Consider the following 21,799-nt stretch of genomic DNA (forward strand, 5'->3'; position numbering starts at 1 on the left):
CCCAAAGCAACCGGATTCCTTTGATGCCGGCGGCTGCTGCGGGCCAGGCCCTCACTCTCTGCACCAGGAGAAGTGGGGATTCTCCTTTCCCTGCCCAGTGTGTTTGGGGGGGCTCGGCCTGGAGTGCAACCAGGGCCGGAGCCCCCGGTCACCAGCCCGTCTTGCTGCCCTAGAGGCCTCCAGCACAACCGCATCTGGGAGGTCAGAGCCGACACCTTCCGCCAGTTGAGCTCCCTGCGGACCCTGTGAGTACCCGTGCACCCAGCTCGGGGGACGTCTGGGACGGCTCAGGGCCACTGCCCTCGTGACGTGGACACATAGTCGTGCACACAGGCCCCTGCACACACACACAATAGGCCAGGTGCCTGCCCTGCCCCCAGATGGCTTCTCCAGCCGCATCTCCAGTGGGTGCCCAGGGACTGTGAAGCTCTGAGGCCAGGCTGCCACGTCCCTTTCGGGGGCCACGGCCGGGAGCCAGGCTACAGGCGCCTTTGCTCCAGGGATGGCTCAGACGGGGGCCAGTACAGAAGAGCCCGGGGAGGGACAGGGAGTCCTCCTCGTGTCCCGCCCCTCCTCTCACACCCTCTCCGCCCCCAGGGACCTGAGCTGGAACATCATCCGGTCCATCCACCCGGAGGCCTTCTCCACCCTGCACTCCCTGGTCAAGCTGTGAGTGCCTCTGTGTCCCCGTCCTGGGTGCTGCCGGCCAGTGGGGACCGGCCTGGGTGCCTGACCACATGTCCCGGGGACAAGGGCTCCAGCCTCATCAGTCACGGGAACCGGCCATGTGACCGGCTGCGGGGCCTGTTACCAGAGAGTGTGCCCCCTGCAGGCTGTGGGACGTCACCTGGGGGTGCTCTGCAGCATTTTGGGAACCTGGGCCTCCCTGCGCCCCACCCTGCCCCTCCCTTCCCCTACGCTGATGGCCTTGAGCCCCTCCCAGCACTGGAGGGTGGAGGCAGAAGGGGGAGCCAGGACCCCAGCGTGGACATCCCCTCGGAGTGCTGCCATTCTGCAGGTGGGGGCGCCACGGGCTTGGGGTTAGGTAGGACACGGCGGGTACCCTGGCGCACTGGCCGCCAGGCTGGGATGTCAGAGCTGGAAGGGCCCCTGCTGTGCGGCCACCCTCTGTGGCGAGGGCCCACTCGGCGCCAGGGGAGCTGCCTGCTGGCTGCGTGTCCAGAAGGCGCGTCCACCCGAGGGGCCCCTTCTGGTTCTCACTGAGGGGTTCTCACCCCTCCCGGGCTTGCACCGACTCCACCGCAGGGACCCTCCGTGCCCGCGATCACAGTCCCCCCAGTCTGGGCTCCCTGGGCTGCAGGCCTCTCCCCTCCTCCTCCCTCTGACTCGGGGTAAGACCTGCCCGGCCTCACTTCTGGCTGCAGAGGGGACGGATGACCAGCCGACCAGCTTTGTCCAGCCCCGGCTCTGGGTTCCAGTGTCATCCGAGAGGCAGGGGCCGGGGGGGGCCTCCTGGATGGGACTCCCACCTGGCACAGGAGCTGTGGTTGAGGGGCCCCGTCACTCCTGAAGCGGAATGACCCCTGGTGGACAGCAGCACTGGACATTTGATGTGTGAATGAGCCAATGAGGAGCGAGTGCCTGGTGCCCGGCCCCTCTGCCGGCCCCTCCCCGCCTGTCCACCCTTCGCTCCTCTCCCCTGGCCACACCCTCAGCTTGGCCCTGGCCCCACAGTCCCCCCACTGCCAGTAACCCTGACCGTCCACTGTCCCAGGGACCTGAGAGACAACCAGCTGACCGCACTGCCCCTGGCTGGGCTGGGGGGCCTGGTGCACCTCAGACTCGGAGGGAACCCGGCTCTGTCTCAGACCTTCTCCAAGGACAGGCTCCCCAGACTGAGGTGAGGGCCTGGCTTCCCCCACCCCCCAGGGAGGTCTGCCCCCGGGCAGCTGAGAGGCCACCGGAAATGCTTGGTGTCCAGGCTGAGCGGGGGCCCCGCGCCCCCCTTCCCGCCCCTTCTCTGCAGCATTTCCCTGCCCAGCCCCAGGGGACCCCGTGAGGACGGAAGACGATGGGAGGCCCCTGCACCTCCCTGCCCCCCCCCCCTCGCATTTGAGCTGCCTCTGGGCCCCTGGAGCCAGGGCAGAACGAGGCCGCTGGGCGGAACCCCGACTGCATCGCCCACCCAGCACTAATGGCAGCCAGGGCCCCTCGCGGGGCACCCACCCGGCTCGATGTGCCGGGGTGGGGGGCCAGGGTGCAGGCCTCCCTGGGGCAAGCACAGAGGTCACCAGGAGGACCCGTCTCCTTCAGTGTAGAGAGGGGGTGCTGGCTGGGAGAGGACCCGGGCCCCTCGTGCTGTGTGACCCTGGGGGCCGCGCCCACTCTGAGCTGGGGCAGCGGGTCCGTGGCCCCGGCTCCTTTCTCCAGACTGAAATGTGCCCAGACCTTCCAGGCAGGAGCCAGGCTGCTGACCCTCCAGTGCGGTGCCAGGAAGCCACCTGCAGGGCGCGGGGGCGTTCTGGGGTCCAAGGGCAGGCGCTGGGTGTGGGGAACCTGGGTGAGTCCCCAAACGTCCCTGACGCAGCCGTGTCCCTCCCCGCCCCGCAGGATCCTGGAGGCGCCCCACGCCTACCAGTGCTGTGCCTACGGCGGCCTCTGCACTGGCTTCTTCAAGGCCCCCGGGCCGTGGGAGGTGGACGACTTTCACCCGGACGACGAGGAAGCTCCCAAGAGTCCCCTGGGACTTCTCGCAGGACAAGCCGAGGGCCACTGTGAGTGACGGAGGCCTGGGAGGCGCAGGCGGGGCCTGTGGAGAAGGGCAGGCGGACCGGGGCCTGAGGGCCCTGAGAGGGGACTCGGGGAGGGGCCGTCTCTCCAAGGCTGCCCTTCGAATTCACAAAGCCCCTCACCCCCCACCCCTGCCTCCCTGCCCGGTGCGCACCGTCCCCTCCCCACCCTGTCTCCTTGAAGCCCTTCAGTTGCGGGTCATTCTTGGGAACACACCCATTCCTCCCTCCCCCGAGAGGAGAAGGCTTGAATTAAGTCGATTAAGTTCAACCTGCTTCCAGAGAAAGTCCCCACTTCCGTCCTGGAGTCAAAAGGAACAGCATAGGCAGTATAATGTCTGTGTCATCCTGCCCCTCCAGCCAGCCCCTCAAGTTTCAGAGGGACACTTCGGAGGCCACCGGGTGCCCGAGGGCCTTGCTGAGAAGGGGACCCCAGCCGAGGCTGTCGGGGCCAGATGGGTCCCCATTTCTGGAAGATTTGGGCAGAAGGCAAAAAGGTGGGGGCAGGCGGCCACGGGGATCTGAGAGACCACCTCCTGAAGGTGTCTCAGGTGAGGACCGGGCCCAGCCCCGCCCGCAGTGGCAGGCAGAGCTCTGCATTTCTGTCTGCTGTCACCCTCTCTGCCCTCGGACAACTGAGGAGTGAGCGGAAAGATGAAATCTACATGCGCAGGGACAGTATCTCTCGGCGATGCGGACAGACCCGGCCTCTAAACTGGACAGACTGACCGCCAGAAGCCGGGCGCCTTGGACAAGGCCCCCAGCATTGCCGAGCCTCAGTTTACCTGTAAAGTGAGACCCGAATCACACACCCTCTGGGCAGATCAAATACCACAGGTGGCGACCAGGATCCACCTCTCCGGCCGCCACCCCGCTACCGAGATCTGTGCCTGCTGGTGCAGGAGGGCAGCGTGTGGACAAGTGATGGGGTCTCTGGGAGCCCCCCCACCATGTGCTAAAGGCCCTCCCCAGGAGGGTGAGCGCCAGGCAGAAGGCCCGGCAGCTGGGCTGTCCCCAGGACGGCTGGACGTCCGCAGCACACCCTCTCAGGGGCTGGAAGGAGCAGTGGAAACTCTGCTCGCTCAAGGTGAAACTTTCCACCAGACCCAGGTCTGTGAGGACCTTGGGGCGGTGAGGTCTAGGGCAGAGCTAGGGGCTGCCGCTGGGCCAGTCTCGACTTCCTCCTCGCTGGGAGAGCAGGTCCTCGAGCCCTTGGCTGGGACTCTCAGCCGCAGACTGATGGACTCCTCGGGCGTGTTTCATTCACGCACTTGGACTTCAAAGTGCAGCCGGGCTCCACTCTGGAGAGCAGGCGCAGGCGGGAGGAAAGGTGGGGAGAGAAGGAAATGCCGGGACTGGGCACACGGCGGCCTCTGCCTCCCAGAGTCTGGGCCACAGCAGCTCCCTGGCCACCCGCCTTCTGGACGGCTCCCAGTGCAGATGTGAACCCTTTGGCTGGGGCGGAAGGGTCTGCACAGGAAACCGTGGGAGCCAGACATGGGGACAAGTGCCACTGCCACCTGTTCGTTGTCCGCTGTAGATGGAAGAAGAGCCCCAGGCACTGACTCTCCAACCTGCACTCGGTGCAGGAGTTTCATCTGCATAGTCATAATGTGTCAGATTGTTTCAAAATCCTGATACAATCTGTGGACCCTGAGATGTCTGTCCCTCCCCTCCCCCGGGCCCCTCTCTGCTGGAGCAAGCCGGCCACCATTTAAGAAACATTGTAACAGAGAACAGGAAAAAATCCACTGGTCTTTAGCAATGTGTTTACCTTGTAATCCTGTTTCTCTGGCTGACAGTTTAGAATCCTGTTGGAAGGATGGGTGGAGTCGGCCGAGTCCCACCTCTGAGTCAGTGCAGACGTGCCCTTTCTCACGTTAGGGACGGCCTGCGTCAGCGTCTCTGGTGAAAGGGGCACTCGCCCTGCTTCTGTAAAGCTCCCCACCCCCCACCCCCACATCAGTTCTCCCTGGGAAAGCGTCCTGTCTGGCCCCCGACTCTGTGGTCAGACACACCTGGGTGTGGAGTCAGCCCTGCCGCTTGCTCGCTCACTGGCCAAGGCCGGGGGCCAGCCACCTCCCTTCCACGAGCCTCGGTTTCCTCTCTGCGACGGTGCCCAGGGGCGCCAGTCCACACAGTCGTGACGGCCCTTCCTGTCTGTGCTCATAAGCTGCTTGAGATCCGGCCGTGTCGGGTCCACCGTGCCCACGCCCAGCATGCAGCCCACACTGGGCTCCGAGTGTGGACCTCCTTGCACCACTGGCTGGACCACCCTAACCTTGGGAGTCATGCACGTCACTGGGAACGGCGACTTCTCCCCTGGGACCCCGAGGGCCGCCTCCTGGAGGACACAGAACAGAAGAACGGTTCCTTCGTGCCTAACAGGCTGTCAGCATTTTGTTTAAAGATTTTATTTATTTTTAAGGAGGGAGAAAGAGAGGGAGAGAAACCTCAGTCAGTTGCCTCACACCGCCCCCCCCACTGGGGACCTGGCCTGCATGTAACCCAGGCATGTGCCCTGACCGGCAAGCGAACCAGCGACCTTTCGGTTTTCGCGATGACGCCTCGCCCACTGAGCCACGCGGGTCAGGGGTCCTTTAGCGTTGTGAGGACAGTCCGTGTGTCCCACTCCCCGTCCCAGCTGCTGGGCCGTCTCACACGCGTGGTTTCCACTCACTGTTCCTGGGGTCTCCTCCTCGGGACACTGGTTCACTTCTTCATCTTAAGACAATGTCCTTTCTTACTGTATTTCTTTCCCATTATCACTGATACCCCGCTCCCCCAGCACCCCCCACACTGTGCTCCATGTCTGTGGGTCCTCTTTCCTTTTTGCTCCATCCCTCCGTCCTCTAATGTCCCCCCAACCCCGCCGTCAGGAGGTGTCCTCCGAAATGTGCACTGTTTCCAGTGGGACAGGGAGTGACAGTGCTGGGCTAGCCCTGGGGTCACCAGCTCCTGTCCTCAAGGCTGCGTGCCCCCCACACACACACTGCAGGAAGCACCTGCACACTCTCCCACCTGGGCAGGGCTCAGAGCCGGGTCACAGAAAGGCAGGTCTCTGCAAAGAGCCCAGGGCGTGGAGAACCCAGCAGGGGTCACAGGGTGCCCACCAGTGTTCGCGCCCAGGGCCTGGGGGGGCTGTGCTGGGTGGAGTGAGCCGGTGACTTTGTAAAGGTAAAGGGGGGGGCATTTGGAGCCCAGCCGCTTTCTGGTCTTCCCATCAGACGACCTGGACTTGGACGAGCTCCAGCTGCAGGTGGAGGACAGGAGGCCGCAGCCCAGCGTCCAGTGCAGCCCCGTTCCAGGTGAGCTGGGGCTGAGGGGGTGGGGGCAGGGCGCGGACGCAGGGTGTGGACGCAGGGTGTGCTTGTGGCTGTGTGCAGGGGCTCTCTGTGTCCAGAACCCACCTCCTGGGGAGGACCGCCTCTTCCGTGACTCCTGGGCAGGAGGGGTGTGTGGGGGGGTGTTAAAGAGACCTCACCAAACCCACCAATCAGAGGTCTCACATCCCAGAGGAGATGCCCCCCACTGAAGAGAGAAGCATTGCTCAGAGGAGTGCCGGGCGGCTCCTGACCACTCCCCCAGCCTGAGACCCTCATGGGGGCAGGACTCTGCAGGGTCCCTTCTCTGCCCTCTGGGCTCCATTTAGTCCCAGAGGGTCTCACAATGCCCCAGGGTGGGAACCCCAGCGCCCCCAGAGGACTACTTAGGGCACGACCAGCCCTTACCACCGAGAAAGCTTCTTTAGAGCTTAACCTAAACTCGTGTTCTGTAAAAAAAGGAGGAAAATCCTCTCCCCTCCGTGCAAATCACCCTTGGGTGCACAAGGCACAGTGCCCAGGCCAGGCCAGCAGCCAGGAGCAAGGGACAGTGGGCTTCTCTGCGTCACCCACGCCTGTGCTCCACGTTCCCATCCCCTGTGACTCGCGTCCCCATACCCACCTCGGGCCCCTCTTTCCACCTCGGCCCCCCTAAGGCTGAAGTTGCGCCTGTCCTCTGAGCCCGCGACTGCCCTGCGCCCTCTAGTGGCTGCCCGGGCAGGTGCGCCAGCACAGAGCAGGGAGCTGGCGCTGTTTTTTCGTCCTGGACAGAAACTTCACCTCTGAAAACCCAGAGTCAGCAGGTGAAAGAGGATGTTTCAAGGACCAAGCCCAACTTGAACTTGCCTTCACATGGCTTGTACAAACGGCCAAGTAGATCATGTATTTAGAGGAATACGAGGGGCATGGTGAGCAGCACCTAACAAAATTTTAACTTTAAAAGAGAATAAAAGCTATACGCAGTGAAACCCCAGTGGAGTCGAAAACCATCTATGTATATACGTATCTTTTAATGGAAGGAAACATACCAAAATGATGGCTTCTCTCTGAGAGGTAGGATCATAATTAGTTTTAATTTTTCCGTGCTATATTTTACAGCTTTTCTATGATTACTATCTATTGCTTAGTAATCAGAAAAAAAACGTGTTAAAATGGCTCCTAAATTTTTTTTCAAATCCCCGAGCTACATAGCCATGCACGGCAAGAAAGGGGCCTGGAGCTGAGAGGAATGAAGACACAACGTGTCCAGCATGACCAGGCGATTAGAGGACAGAACGTAGGGGCCCAGAGGGGAAGGGGCAGGTCTGACCGCCCTGAGCAGAACCAGACTGGAAACCCCAGGAGTCCCCTCCAGTTGGATTTGGGAAGCTGCGTGTGCCCTAAATGTGCCTCCCAGCTACGGGGAGACGCTGTGAGCACTGAGTGTGGTCTGTGTCCCTGGCCCTGAACTAGGGGCGTCAGGGCCATGCACAGAGGGGTCCTCAGGGGTCCCTGGGGCCAGGCCAGGTGAGCAGAGCCTTGGCCACGGGGTGCTGGCTCTTGGGGCAGCCCCTGCACCCAGGTGTCTCTCCTCCGGCCCAATCCCGACGGCCTGTCCACTGCTCTGGACTTGCCTGTCCCTTCCTTTCTCCCCGAAGCTGCTCCCACGGAAGAATGGTGTGCTTACCCTTTGCTAACTACCTGAGCGGGTAGTGCGTTTGTGTGCCCTGTGTGTGCTTGTCCTGAGTCTCTCCCGGGGGTCACCCCAGCCCCGACGGGGGTCCCTGCAGCCCAGGACCACGCCTGCCCTCTCCCCACAGGCCCCTTCAAGCCCTGCGAGCACCTGTTTGAGAGCTGGGGCATCCGCCTGGCCGTGTGGGCCGTGGCGGTGCTGTCGCTGCTCAGCAACTCGCTGGTGCTGCTGAGTGTCTTCGCGGGGGGGCCCGGCCCCCTGCCCCCAGTCAAGTTCCTGGTCGGTGCCATCGCCGGGGCCAACACCGTGACTGGCGTGTCCTGCGGCCTCCTGGCCTCCGTGGACGCCCTGACCTTCGGCTGGTTCGCCGAGTACGGGGCTCGCTGGGAGTCGGGGCCAGGCTGTCGGGCTACGGGCTTCCTGGCGGTGCTCGGGTCGGAGGCCTCGGTGCTGCTGCTGACTCTGGCCGCCGTGCAGGGCAGCATCTCCGCGCCCTGCGCCCGGGCTCGAGGGAAGGCGCCCGCCCTGGGCAGCGTGCGAGCCGGGGCGCTGGGCTGCCTGGCGCTGGCCGGGCTGGCGGCCGCCCTGCCCCTGACCTCGGTGGGGGACTACGGGGCCTCCCCACTCTGCCTGCCCTACACGCTGCCCGAGGGCCGGCCGGCCGCCCTGGGCTTCGCCGTGGCCCTGGTGATGCTGCACTCCCTCTGCTTCCTGGTCGCGGCCTGTGCCCACATCCGACTCTACTGCGAGCTGCCGAGGGGCGAGCTGGGGACGGCGTGGGACGGCGCCCTGGTGCGGCACGTGGCCTGGCTCATCCTCGCCGACGGGCTGCTCCACTGCCCCGTGGCCTTCCTCAGCGTGGCCTCCATGCTCGGCCTGGCGCCCGTCGCCCCCGAGGCCGTCAAGTCCGTCCTGCTGCTGGTGCTGCCGCTGCCCGCCTGCCTGAACCCCCTGCTCTACCTGCTCTCCAACCCCCGCTTCCGCGAGGACCTGGGGCGGCTCTGGCCCGGGGCGGGCGCCTCGCGGCCCCTGGTCTCAGCTGCTGCCAGCCACCTGCAGAAGAGCTCCTGCGACTCCACACAGGCCCTGGTGGCCTTTTCTGATGTGGATCTCATTCTGGAAGCGTCTGAGGCTGGGTGCTCCCCCGGGCCAGAGACCTATGGCTTCCCTGCAGTGGCCCTTGTCTCGCCGGGGGGCAGCAGGTTGGAAGGCGGCTGCTTTGTAGAGCCAGAGGGAACCCACTCTGGGAACCAGCAGCCCTCTAGGGGCAGGGAGCTGCTGCCGAGAGCAGAGGGGGCTGCGCCGGGTGGCGGGTGCTCGGCAGGGGGCAGGGGCGTCCAGTGCTCTGGCTCCGTCTTTGCCTCCCACGTGTAAATGTCTCCCACCCTGCGTCCCGTCTGCTTCTCCCTCCCCTCCATGGGCTGCTTGTGAAATGAACACAGCCCACACTCAGCCCTGTCGTGCCCAGGAGGAGGGCCCCGGCTCTGGCTCCCTGGGCCCCATGTCCATCACCGGCGTGGGCTGTGTGGCCCGGTTTCCTCTGGGCTGTCCTTCGAGTGCTGCCCACTCACCTCTGCTTCAGGGAAGGGGCCCTCGTGGGGACAGGCCCGCAAGGGATGGCCAAAGGCATGTGGATATCTCCCCCACCACTCGTGGGTCGGACACAGCATGTGCCCTGCGTCCCATTAACCCAACATGTGCCCAGCGGAGATGCGTGGGGGACTACGGCACACAGGCTGCCCTCTCTGAGGGCCGCAGGCCACGCCCATGCCACACAGGCTCTGACCACCCCTGCACAGGGGGCCCGTTGCCGCCATCTCCCCCAGCTTCCCCAGCCGTTGGGTGCAGGGCTTGTCTGCCTGTTCAGTTTTCGTGGACGGCCGACCTCTCAGCGCTGCTCTCTCCCAGGGGCCCCACAAGGTGCCCTGATCCCAGGGGCGCAACCTGAGTCAGGTGGGGACATCAGCCAGCAGAGTTTGCACCTGCGAAGGACTGGGGTGCCGCCATGTGTTGCCTCGTGCTGAAGCTGGGTCCTCCCTTCACATCCTGGGCTCCACCTTCTCTGAGGGGGGTGGCCCTTAGCTAGAAAACTGGAGGGGCGTTTGTTGCATGGGTGTGTTGTAGAAAGCATGACAGAGACCGGGGGCCTGGGGACCCAGTAGGCCAGGACCCTTCTGCCTGGCCCGTCATGCCTTCCCACCTTGCAGTTCGCTCGGTGCCTCTGAGCACCCCGGGGAGGCCCCTCCCCACCCAGACACACACACTGGGGACGAGGCAGTGGCAGCAGAACCACTCTGCAGACACACAAAGACAACCAGGAGGATTCCTGTCCCGGGGCATCCCGACATTGGCCACATCAGGACAGGGGCCTGGAATCTGAGCGGGGGCAACATGGCCCACTTCCCGAGTCTCCAGTCCTCAGCCAGCCCCCCAGCCCCTCAGCCCCCTTCCCAGGGCTCAGCTGTGAAGACCACCCTGAGACGGTCCTTGGGCTTCACAGCCTGGCTGTTCCGCGGTGCCCCCGCTGCTCCCAGACCGGGCGGGCGCTGACCCGAGTCCACAGTGTGCATGGGCCACGCTGCCGAGACGTGGCTGAAACCAGGAGCAGAATGGGTCCTTCCCTCTGTCCCATCCGACCTGCTGAGGGGCCCGGACTCTCGCAGGCTCTGAAATGGGTGTGCCGGCCTCGGGTCGGCCCTCTCCACATGCACACGCTGCTTTGGTGGTGGGTCCTTCGGGAATGCCAGGTGCACATTAAGTGTGCTCTGGTTTGGGCACAGCGAACAGGCGACTCTTGGGTGGAGAGGTGCTCTCCAAGGTGCCCAGGGTTGATAAAGTCGGTGTGACATTGGCAGCCTTGACTTCTAGGAAGTCACCCAGACCCCACCCTTGGGGCTGGGAAGCCGTGGGGAGTGGGGTGTGGCCTGTAGGCCACGTGCAGGAGGTCCCGGAGTCATGGACTGTCCAGGCAGGTGGCCGCTGCCATGAAAGGGGCCAGTGCGCCTTGGCTGCCATCTCTGGGGCGAGGCCAGAATCGCATCCCCGCGAGGACCCAAGCGGGCGCCCGGGCTGGCCCTGCTGGTCGGAAGATGCGGGCAGAGCAGAGACATCTTCCCCCAAATCCTTTTCTTCGTCGGAAAACCTAGCAGACGTCAAGTGCACTTGCGTAAAATAAGGCGGCGACGGGAAGTGTCTGGCTCTGACTCAGAAAGCGACTGGGCCACCCACCCCCCCGGGTCTCCATGGTGATCAGGAGACAGGGTCGGTTTTGTGTGACTTTGATGAGACACTGAACCGCAAACCAAATGATTCAACGCCTATAAGAGCATTTTGTTGGGTCCACAAAATCTCCCCAAACGGCGTCCTGCAGGGGAAGGACCTGTCGAAGGGCCGGGGCTCCGGGCACCTCGTCCCCTCCCAGATCGGCCGGTGGAGAACTTCTTGAGGTCAAAAAACCAGGACTTTTGAAGTGCCCAGACACAGTGGAAGGAAACAGCCCCTGAACTTGGTGCTGAGATTCCAGGACGAACATGGCCTCCGGCTGGGCCTTCTCTCCGCCTCCTCCCCCACCTCCAGCTTCCCAGCCTCCTCCCCGACTTTGCTTTCCAGGAGGGGGCCAGGTTTAAGGATTGGGGGGCGGGGTGCTGATGACTCCGAGGGCCTGAGCGACTCGAGTGACGGAGGTGCCAGTGCTCCTTCCTTCCTGGCCCCCCCTGTAACTACCTCTGCTCTGGGGCGGCCACGGCCCCCACCCCACCCCCGTCACTCCTGGGTCGCGGTCCCCCCGTGTCTCGGCTGTGTGAGGTATGAGAACCGTAAAGTGTACATATTGGGATTCTTCCGTACAATAAAGCATCGTGAAGTATCACGTGTGCCAGGCTCCCACTTCTGGGGGACCCGAGGGTGGGCTCGGGGAGCGGTCAGGTGTCGAGGCTCTTCCTCAGCCTGGCCTCTGAGCTCGGGCACCAGGGGCCCCGCCAAGGAGGCCCGGGGTCCAGAATCAATGGCCCTTGCCCTTCGTGCTCACACCGGGTCGGAGAGAGTCGTGTGGAGAGAGAAGAAGCCAGTGGACTCGGACGCAAGCCTGTGCTTTGGTCTCCTGACCCCAAAGGTCAGTGTGCTCTCCTCTTCTGGGGGCCCCCTCCTCTGCCTCGGGAGCCTGGTCCCCCAAGCCTTGCTTCAGAGGGGGGTGATGTCCCAAGACAACTGGGGGGGCCCTTTGCAGGATAAGAATGCACAGTAAGACCGGGTGGGGCGGGCGGAGCTCAGCGGGGTGGGCCAGGTCCCCAGTTGGGGGCGTGTGGGAAGCGACCCACTGATGTTTCTCTCCCTCCCTCTCCCTCGATCTATAAATAAATAAATAGAATCTTTTTAAAAAAGAATATCCACAAGATAAATTCCTGGAGGGGGGTGCTCGGCGGGGGTGGGCAGGCGCTGGGGGCCCAGGTGGGAGCTGTGGCGTGAGGTCCCGTCCACCTGCAGCAGTCACGGGCGCGTGCAGGCGCACCGGCACGGGAGGGCGGGTCTCCCAGGAGGAGAGGCGCCGGGGCTGGAGTGGGGAGTCGGAGCTGAGACCGGAGAGGCCTGCATCCCGGAGGCTCCCACCCTGGCAACCCCGTGTCCTGGGACCCAGAAAGTGACCACAGAAGCCATTCTGCCTCTTCTGGACCCGCCACCGCTGCTGCTGCTGCTGCTGCTGCTGCTGCTGCTGCTACTGCCTCAGCCTGTGTCAGCCCTCGGCTGCTGCAGACGGGATCCCCTGTCTTCCTCAGGCCTCCCCGCCGGCTCATCACTCTGTGCCCTGGCACAGGGCCTTGGCTCCTCCCAGCATTTCCCAGGGCGGTGTCCCGAGAGACGGTGAGACTCCCCCCGGCCAGCTTCTTTCTCCCCACTAGGCCGAATCACAGGTCGGCAGCCAGCTGTGGTCGGCCACTGGGGCCAGGCGCTCGGGACTCTAGGTCTGTGTGTGGGCTGCTCAGGCAGAACAGGGCTGTCCGGGGGCGCGGCGGGACAGGCTGCAGAGCGCCTCGCACACCCACGACCGCGGCCCTTTCCGGGGCCTCTGCAGCCGGTGCTCAAGTGCTTTCTGTTGGAAAAAAACAATCAGGGAATCAACGTATCCAAATACGTCCGTGAAGGTTGTTTCCCCACTTAGTAGGGACACCTGGCCAGGAGACGCAGCTCCTCCCTGAACGAGGCCGAGGCGTCTCGGAGAGCTGCCCGGGGCGGCCCGGACGCCAGCCCGCGCCCTGCCCTGTGCTGGTCCTTTCCGTTGCGGACCCCCACGCACGTCCCAGTCCCCCATTTCTGTGCACTAGGGCCTCTGCCTGGGCCTCGGCTGCTGCCTGCTCCCCGGCCCCGCAGCTTGTCCTGTTTTCTGTGTGCGGGGCTGGAGCGCCCAACGTTCTGGGACTTGTTCATTAGGGAAGCCGTGATTTTTGTTTGCTCAGGTGGGTTGGCGGAGTTCTGCCACGGGGAGGTAGGCTTCCTGACACCCCCTCTCGGCCTCCCCCTGCCCCCACATACAGTGTGAGGGTGAAGAGGGCAGCTGCTGACCGGGAACGTGGCTGGGCCAGGAGGATCGTTGGGGTGGGCCATCAGGAGGGGAGAAGGGTCCAGGGGGGAGGCCCCTCGCCATGACCTAGGGCAAGGCGTGAATGTGGACGACCGTGAGCACGGAAGGGAAGGTGGGTGGGTGACTGAGACCCACCTAGTCCCCTCATCCCTGCCCCTGAGGTCCACAGGCTCTGCCCTTGGACGTCACAGGTGGAGTCAGAACCGCAGGGCCACCGAGGCTCTGCACTGGGAGCCCCTTGCGGAGCTTCTCGCTCTGCAGAGAGGAGCCTGGGGGTGGGGGCGCTGCTCTGGGGGCGGAGCGGTGGGGTACGTGAATACTGGCACTGGGTCCAGGGTCCGGGCATTGTACAGTGGGGCTCTGGAGCCAGCCAGGCCTGGGTGGGAGTCCCAGACGTGCCGGCCCGGCAGGCGTCTGTCTGGGGGCTTCCCTTAACCCCTGTCTGTGTGGTCGGTGGGATGGTGCCTGAACTCTGCAGGCTACTGAAGTCGGCAAAGGAGATTCTTTGTGTGAGGAAGTGAGTGCCAGGCACAGAGTGAGTGGGAACTGTCAGATGCTCAGTCCCCACCCTCCCCGCCATGGGCTTCTGGGAGCTGCTCAGGTGGCAGCACTGGAGACGAGGGACTACCCAGAGGGGAAAGCAGGGGAGCCAGGCACGAGCCTGTGGGTGACCGTGGGGCACACGGGACCCTGGAGGAGGAGGCTCCTGGTCACGTTCTGAGGTCGGGGGTGAGTTGCCAGGTGGGGGAAGCTGGATGTTCCCCTACAGGGACCACCCCGACCCTGTTCTGGAGCGCCTCAAAGGCGACTTCCCCATCTGCGGGGGACCTGCAGCTTCAGCCTCAGTCCCCAGGAGGTCCCCTCTGCTGAGAGGTTGGGGGGAGGCTGTCCACGCGGGACATCTTTGAAGTGGAGTCGCGGGGTCCCTGTTGAAGGTGAGGGGAATGGAAGGGTCACTGGTCACCCCTGATAGAAACCGAGACTTGGGGAGAGATGTGGGCATTCTGGGGGGGCTGGCAGGAGCTGGCGGTTGGGCTGGGGGAGACATCCCAAGAAACAAGGACAAAGCGGAGAATGTCGTCTCTGGGTATAGCAGGTCTGCGCCCCTCCCCAGCCTCTGCCAGCTCGTGGGCAGCCCCGTCCAGCGGCACTGCAGCCGGCCTGCCTGGGTTTGGAACCACAGCACCTCTCCTCTCCTCTCCTGTCCTTGTCCTTGCCTCCCCCAGCCTGCCAGGCCTATAAACAAGACAACCTGGGTGGGAGGTTGGGGGCACCCACTGGTGGGAAAACACACACTCGTCTGGAAAGAAGCTTTATTTGTTCGTGCTGAGTTCCCACGGCAGCTGAAGGACGAATAGCTGGCCTGGCCTTTGCGCCGAGACCGCCCACAAGGTGAGCAGCACAATCTGCTCTGGTTTAGATGCCCCTGCGGAGTGTGGGGAGGGGCGGGCCCGGGGGGAGGGGGCGTGCAACCTGCAGTGTTTATGTGATCGGTCACCGTGTCATCTCTCCTCTTGAATTAGGGGTTTGGGGTGCTCAGCCCGCCTGTCCTGGAGCAGATGGGTGCGGAGCGGCTCTAGGGACCACCTGGGGGTGACCACAGTCTCCTCCCTGTCCCCTGCTAGGCGCTCCGTGCACACTGTCCGAGTCCATGGGAGCTTCCTCTGAACCAGTCCTCATGACAGCCTGTGGGTCAGGTCTCTGTCACCCACGTTTTGCAGGAGAAACTGGGGCATAGGAAGGTGGCTGGCCGGCCCCAGGGTCCCCGTCACAAGCCGGCTCCCACTCTTCCTCGGGCTTTTTCCCCTCTCACTTCTGTTCTGCAGCTGAGTCCCTGGGCCTTACGCTTAGAGAAGCCCCTGCAGCCGCTGTCCCCAGCTCTTGGACAGGCTCTCAGGCAGGGGGTGTGACACAGACCCCGGGAGCAGTGGCCAGGGCCAGAGTGCCTGGGGCTGCAGTTCCCCCTTCATAAGGGACAGGCGAGGATGCCTGGGCGGCTGCCTGTGAGCAGAGACTGTCACGGCCAGGAAGGCAGAGGGGGTAGCACTTGTGCAGGTGCCAAGGCAGACGGCCCTGTGGCCGGAGTGGGGCGTGGGGCGTGGCTGCTTCTGTGAGGGTGGGTGGAGGAAGGGGCAGGGGCAGGGGCAGGGCAGGAAGCCCCGGGAGGACTCGAAGGAGGGAAGTCAGAGCCGGCTTTGGCGTCATCAGAAGCCCGTTCTCGTGGCTTCGGGACACATGGACTGGGGAGGGCCACTGCTGGGGACCAGCAGACAAGGTGGCGGCTGTGTCTGCGCAAGGAGAGGGGCTGGCAGTGGGCCGGTGCTGGGGCGGGGGCAGGGCTGGCAGCCGAGGGCTGCCTGGGCCGAAGCAGCAGGTGGGGTCCGTCCTGCAGGGCTGGACCTTCCCCCCTGCCCCCGAGTCCCTCTGCCACTGCACACCCAGTTTTCCTGGTCATGGAGCTGGGGTTCAGGGTGGCCCGACGGTCGTAGGCACTTGGTCCATGGCCAGCTGCATGAAGGCAGTTCCTGGGCTTTGGTGCTGGCAGTCACGGTAGGAGCAGACAGCCTGAGAAAGTCACCGCTGCGGACAGTGGGTGGGGAGGCAGACACTCCTGCCCTCCAGTCCTGGTGCTCACGCTGCCCCGGGCCTCGTGGGTAGGAAAGCAAAGAGCACCCTCATCAGCTCTGCCCTGAGCTGGGCTCTGCTTGCAGCTGAGGCCACCCGCAGACACACTCACGTCTAGGACCCTGAGCTGGACACAGCACACGTGAGCACAGATGAGCCTGGAGCCAAGTGGGTGCTGGGCTTTAGGAAGAGACAAATGGGTTCCGGGGAAGCCGGGAACGGAGGAAGTGGGGCATCAGGGGAACTGGCGTGTTCAGTCTCTGCCGTCCTGTCCCAGTCAATCCACCTCTCGCTCCTGAGCTGGGGCCGCAGTTGTCCTGCGGCAGGCGGAGGATGGGCCCGGGGATTCACAGGGGGCCACCAGGAGCTGCCTGCTCAGATGCTTTTCCGTGAGGGCACCTCGCCACGTGGTCACTGCAGTAGGACACACAGGACCTGACGGTCCTGCTACCTGCGGTCCTCAGAGTCTTCCGCTCAGCAGGGCAACCTCCTTCCACTTCACCTGACTTCTGTTCCACCTGCTTTCTGTCACCTAACAGGATGATGCGGACAAGCCATGTGCACCCACGATCCTGAGTCGGGGTGCAGGGCTAGCACCCCACTGTTCCAAGCAGGGTGTACCTTGAAATGGAGCCAGGGACAGGTAGGGGCTATAAGAACCCCTGCTTAAATTCAATTGTTAGGTGAATCCACGTCTGGACGCCTCACCACCACTGTCTAAAACACTAGCGCAAACCCGGGCACACAGTAGGTGCCCAGTGGGTACTTGTTGAAAGGCACCCACAGTGACTCTGATCGGCAGTGCAACTCCCAGAACGTGGACGCTGCAGAGGTGAACGGTGCATTCCCGCAGGCGCTTGCTGCGCTGACTGCGGGCCCTGCAGCCCCGGAGGGCCCCGGGGTGACGGTGAGTCGGCAAAGCTACCACGGCAACTGCGGCTGCTTTCACTTTCTCACCTGTGGGGAGTGCACTGACCCGCTCGCTCCCAGACACACGTTCAGGACAAATGCACTCAGCATTAAGTGATTATTTATTTTTCAGGTTTAAAACATCTCAAAATACATATGTACAAGCTAAATAAAACAAACTCCACTAGAGAACCAGTGACGGGCAGAACACATAACTACCTGAGGCCTGCTTTATACGGCACAAATGCAACAGCGTCATCAAATACAAGGAAACCAGGTGAGGTGGGAGGGCCAACCAGGCTGCCCTGGTCCAAACGCAGACTCTGCTGTGCCGGGGCCAGGGCCAGGGCCAGGGCCAGGGCCAGGGCCAGCGGCAGCCCCTACACATCGGGGCAGACTTTCTTCTCCCTGCCTCCCAGCTGCCCAGCCTTCCTTTTCTGTGCTGTGTTGTGTGCTACCGAGTCACCGGCCGCTGGTGGGGTTCCAGGCATCTCCTCCTCGCCAGCCTGAGGAGGAAAACCAGAGGCTCAGGCTGGTGCCAGGACAGAACAACCGAGCCCTGAGCAGCCCCTGCAGGGGCTTCTCCGCGGCCCCTGGGCTGGGTGCTCCCTCAAGTGGCTTGGTGCTCGGCGTCAGCGTGTTCCGTGTTTCTCCCCCACAGGTGGCCCTCACTGCCCCTCAGCTCACTCCCAAGGATGCTGCCGCTCAGCAGGGACAGGGAGCTCACCCTGCACTCCTGCACTGTCTGCTCAGGAAATGAGGAAGCTTGCTACTCGAGTGGGGAGTCTTCCTGCTCCCGCAAACGGGCGGAGAAAGTCCACTCCCCTCCCTTCTGCACCCTCACCCCTGCCCGCCTCCTGCAAACAGTACCAGCAAGAAGTTTTAGGGAGAGACTCTGCATGTCTGAGTTGCCCCTCACTAGCCCCTCCACCCCCAGAGATCTACATCGCCCGCTCCCTGGTGTCATTAATGAGTGACAACTCCCGCCCACCAGACGATGGCAGCAGAGAGTCAGAGCCGTGCAAATGCCTCACCATCTGTCTCTGCCTTGCATGCTTCTCTGTCCACTGCCGAGCATTCTCCAGGAAGATGGGCTTGTTGTATTTAAACTCTGCGGACTGAGACAAACGAAAGGAGGGAGTCAGGGAGGGAAGGAGGACCTGCCGGGTAAGCTCTGGCGCCCAGCAACCTCGCCGATGGAGTCAGGAGCGCAGAGCAGGGGGCACTCACGATGTCAGCCATGAGCGGGTCGTCGGGGTTGGGCTCCGCCATGAGCAGCTGGATGGAAGCCAGCACGGTGGCGATGCTGAGGGACGGCCGCCAGGCTCCCTGCACACAGGCAGCAGGGCTTTGCGTGAGCAGGGACGAGGGGCAGCGGCACCCACCTGACAGCCACACGGTGCTGCTATCAGCCCCCCACCCCCACTCACTTTTGGCGGCAGCTTGAGAATATCGAGACAAATCCTTCCCGCGGAATCAATGTTCGGATGATAGATTGGAGTCAGAAATCGGATCTGAGGTGGTTCAAACGGGTACCTTTGGAAGCACAGGACAACAGAGGACTTTCATTAAAACGCTGCTTCCTCATCCACCACGAGCAGCTTCCCGGTGATCACTCAGAAAGACAGCCTTTCCTTCCCCCGATTTTTCTTATGGCAGGTTACACACACAGGGGAACCTGAGACGGCAGTATTAAAACACTCCTACCCCCACCACCCGGAGCAGGCCCTGCACCATCTAAACAGGCAGCACCCAGTCACGATCAGAGAACTAACACCCAGGTCCTTTAACTCCCACGTTGCTCTGTCTTCCTGCCCCTGACCTTAGCACTGCAGGTGCAGAACCTAACCCATACTAACCTCTCAGGAACAACCACTTCCAGTGTGAATACACCTTTGTCATAAGGTGTGTTGGCTCCACCTATTATTTCTTAGAAGGAAAAAAGATAAAGCGAAGAGATGATCCAGTGACCTGAATTACCACCCTGCGTGGACCCAACAAAGTCCACAGCCTTACAGAGGAGCCGGTGGGGACAGTGATGCTCTTAGGGTTTTAACCAGTCCTCAAAAAATGCGCCGTCGCCATGCCCAGACAGTGAGGGCGTCAAACTGGGTACACAGCAGATTGGCAGGAGCTGGAAAAGGCTGGATACAGACTTGCTCATCATTTCCGTCTCCTGTCTGGCCTCGCAGGAAGTTAAGATGCTGACGCCCAAACCACGTCAACACATCAGCAAAAGTAGCGTAAAGATCCAACAGGAGACGCCAAGCAAGCCTTTTACAAATGGGGACAGACTGGGGTAGAAGGACAGGGGGAGCACTTAGAGGTCGGATGGTTCCCCACACGCGAAGGGACAACTGTTCGCATTTCAGCAGTCTTCAGCCAAGGGTGCCCCCCCCCCAACCCGCCGGGCACCTACGCGCGCGCAGCTGTGGCTGGTCCGCGTCCTGCCAGCATGTGATGCCGGGCGGGGGCTCGGTGGCCAACAGGCTCAGCTCTCTCCGCAGGCGCGAGGCCTTCTGCATGGTCCCTGCACGCTCAGGGCTCGCGGGAGAAAAGGGCAGCTCTGAAACACAGTAGCTGGGGTTTGGCGCATGGTCTCCATTTGGAGGACAAATAGATGCCTCAGGTGAACCCCTTTTACGCCTTTTATTTACAGGTTTTACGGCTTCCAGCGCACGTGTGCCTAACCCGAGGATGCGGTGCACAGGCGGGGACGCGGGTGGGAGCGCCGGGAGCTCAGAAATGGAGGCCCCACCCCGCCAGTGTTCGCAGGGGCTGGAGTCCTGCACCAGAGTCCGGACGCCACGCCCACAGGCTCCGCCCACACGCTCCGACGCCACGCCCCCACACGCCCCCTTCCCGCCCCGACGCCACGCCCCGGGAACCAACCCGGACCTCCAGACCCATTCAGTGCATCTCGGATCCACGCGTCGAGGGAGTGCTTCCCTGTTAGGAACAGGTCCCGTCCACCCTCCCCACCCCACTCTCCACTCCGGGCGCCGTCGCCGAGCTCTGACAGGCTGTCAATGTAGGTCCGGGGCCGAGTCCCTGAGCGGTTAAGGGGCTTCTCGGTCCTCTACAGAGACCTATGGTGGGCGGGGCCCAAGCCTGGGCTCTAGTCCGCCCGCCCGCCTGCCCACAGGCTGACCGTCAGGTCCCGAGGGCCCCACCCATAGGGATGTCCACACCCACGCGGGAGCAGGACGCGCACCCAGACCCACAGGGACGCCCCGCCAGGCCCCAACACCAGCCCCTGGCTTACGCACGCGGACCACCACACAGCAAAACCGCCGCGAACCCGCCGCCACCCGCGCATGCGCGCTCCTTCGAGCGCCGGTCCTGATTGGCTCGCAGTGGAGCAGGGAGACGAGCGCAGTCGCCCATTGGCCCGCGCTCTTAGCCCCAAATTCAAAGGTGAGCGCGAGACGCGACGGGTTCAGGTAGGGAGCCCGCTGCTCCCAGCCCGGTTTCCTGCGGGCGGCCGGAACGGCTACGAGGCGGGTTACCGGACTGGCTCTGTGGTCTTATCGGAGAAGGCACTGGAAACCAATCCCCGGAGGGACAGTGGAGGGAGGGGAAAGATTCGATGTGCTGCAGGGCAGCCGTGGCACTTCGCGGGACACGGAGGACGCGCCTAAGACCGTAGGTGGAGGTCAAGGGTGCGGCCTGAGCTCCGTGATCGTGCTGGCGGTCAGAACTAGGAACCGAATCGCGGGCTGCGGAGGCGGATCCTGGTCGGGCGGAAGTCAGGACTAGACTGCGAAGGTCCTTCCGCCTCCGCTGCGCGGATCCTGACCCGGGAGCTCGTGTGGACAGCCAAGCCGCCCGGGAGCAGCTCACACCCGCTGGACGCCAGAGGACGGGCCTCCGGGGACACCCTCCACCCCGAACCCTCGTCTCACTGCTCTCCGCTCACCGCCGGCTTTGGAAGAGCGGTGCCACGGGAGAGATGGCCGGCCAGCCGTTACCGTGACCCCGCAGTGACTTCTGCGCTTGGTCCGCATTGGGGCCCGGAGACCACCGCCTGGGATATGCTTTCTCCTCCAGACTCCGCCCTGCGGACCCCGACGGCGGTCGCAGGAATGGACCAGCTAACGGTGGCTTGCGGACGACGAATGGGGCTTCGGTTATTTCCTTCCTACCCTACCTGGAGCTGGATCTCAGAGACAGTTCTGTCTTCGGACCCGAAGTTGATTTCTTCCTGGGTGGTTCTTTTGGAAACGCCTTTAAAAGGTCTCTTAGAAAAAGCAGGAGCTGTATTGAGTCTGGTGAAGGGGTAGCGTCGGAAAACAAGCAAATATCTGTAGTTTTCAGCAACCGAACGAGAAGGATTGGCTCCAAGGACAGAGCCACAAGGGGTTAAACGTGATGTTTTTGTTTGTCCACCAGGGGGAGGCGTGGGAACGTGGGAACGCGGAACGGAAGCCGGCCTGAGAGATTCCAGACACGGGGTGCGCAGGTATTAAAAACGGAGCCTTTTACCACTGTAATCGTTACCGCGTGTATGTAGGAAACCTGTGTTTCTTTATACAAGAATATACGTGCATGCATTATAGTCAGCTCAGTACATTTAAGTGTACACAATTTTATGTATTCACAGGCTTATTTGCCAGGATATTATCACTTGCACATAAAATATAGTTTCTTCAGAGTAGAATGTTTAGTATCTCTGTCATGTTTGTTCAGTGAGCTGAGTGTATATGTTTACTCTCAGTGAGTCGTGGCTGGGGGAAAAAACAATTTGTTGCAAACCATTGTACAGAAATTGTTTATTTTGGTGGCATAACATCTTTTTGGCTGAGCCAGTTCAGTTAGTTAGATTAAAATAATTAGTGCTGCTTTCCATAATTACATAGCTGGAAGACACCCCTCTCTTTCCAGGTGAGTGTGACATAAATTGTCCAAGGAACTTAGCTGCTTATACCAAACACCCAAAGAGGGT

General features: G+C 62.7%; 2 protein-coding genes across 4 annotated transcripts in view; one reads left to right on the forward strand and one right to left on the reverse strand.

Annotated features, from left to right (window-relative positions):
• LGR6 (leucine rich repeat containing G protein-coupled receptor 6) overlaps positions 1-11,571 on the forward strand; it is a 72,983-nt gene extending 61,412 nt beyond the window's left edge. The window contains exons 13-18 of the mRNA XM_037161028.2: positions 174-245; positions 598-669; positions 1,736-1,861; positions 2,572-2,735; positions 5,978-6,058; positions 7,873-11,571. Coding sequence (XP_037016923.2) covers positions 174-245; positions 598-669; positions 1,736-1,861; positions 2,572-2,735; positions 5,978-6,058; positions 7,873-9,119 — 1,762 coding nt within the window. The 3' untranslated portion in view covers positions 9,120-11,571. The remainder of the gene's footprint in view (positions 1-173; positions 246-597; positions 670-1,735; positions 1,862-2,571; positions 2,736-5,977; positions 6,059-7,872) is intronic.
• Positions 11,572-16,965: 5,394 nt separating this feature from the next.
• On the reverse strand, positions 16,966-20,265 carry UBE2T (ubiquitin conjugating enzyme E2 T). 3 transcript variants are annotated; one of them, XM_037161148.2, is made up of 7 exons: positions 20,124-20,258; positions 19,274-19,420; positions 18,714-18,783; positions 18,285-18,390; positions 18,085-18,183; positions 17,889-17,972; positions 16,966-17,360 (listed from the first exon to the last, which is right to left on the reverse strand). In XM_037161148.2, the coding sequence occupies exons 1-7, from the start codon at positions 20,239-20,241 to the stop codon at positions 17,235-17,237; spliced, it is 750 nt and encodes a 249-aa protein (XP_037017043.2). In that variant the 5' UTR covers positions 20,242-20,258; the 3' UTR covers positions 16,966-17,234. The 3 variants fall into 3 exon arrangements, with proteins under 3 accessions (XP_037017043.2, XP_037017045.2, XP_037017044.2); XM_037161150.2 differs by having other exon boundaries at positions 20,120-20,174; XM_037161149.2 differs by lacking the exon at positions 18,085-18,183 and having other exon boundaries at positions 20,124-20,265.
• Between the last annotated feature and the right edge of the window lie 1,534 nt (positions 20,266-21,799).

This window comes from Artibeus jamaicensis, unplaced genomic scaffold, assembly GCF_021234435.1.
Source record: "Artibeus jamaicensis isolate MK-2021 breed Jamaican fruit bat unplaced genomic scaffold, CSHL_Jam_final scaffold_754, whole genome shotgun sequence".
Classification (NCBI taxonomy): Eukaryota; Metazoa; Chordata; class Mammalia; order Chiroptera; family Phyllostomidae; genus Artibeus; species Artibeus jamaicensis.

Bases quoted from the DNA above. Each gene is read 5' to 3' on its own strand.
- UBE2T (XM_037161148.2), bottom strand. From the start codon at position 20,241: ATGGGCGACTGCGCTCGTCTCCCTGCTCCACTGCGAGCCAATCAGGAC. The intron at 18,784-19,273 runs GTAGGTGCCCGG...TTTCCTTCTAAG, and splicing joins CCAGCCACAGCTGCGCGCGC to AAATAATAGGTGGAGCCAAC. The intron at 17,361-17,888 runs GTGAGGCATTTG...TTTCCTCCTCAG, and splicing joins ATGCAAGGCAGAGACAGATG to GCTGGCGAGGAGGAGATGCC.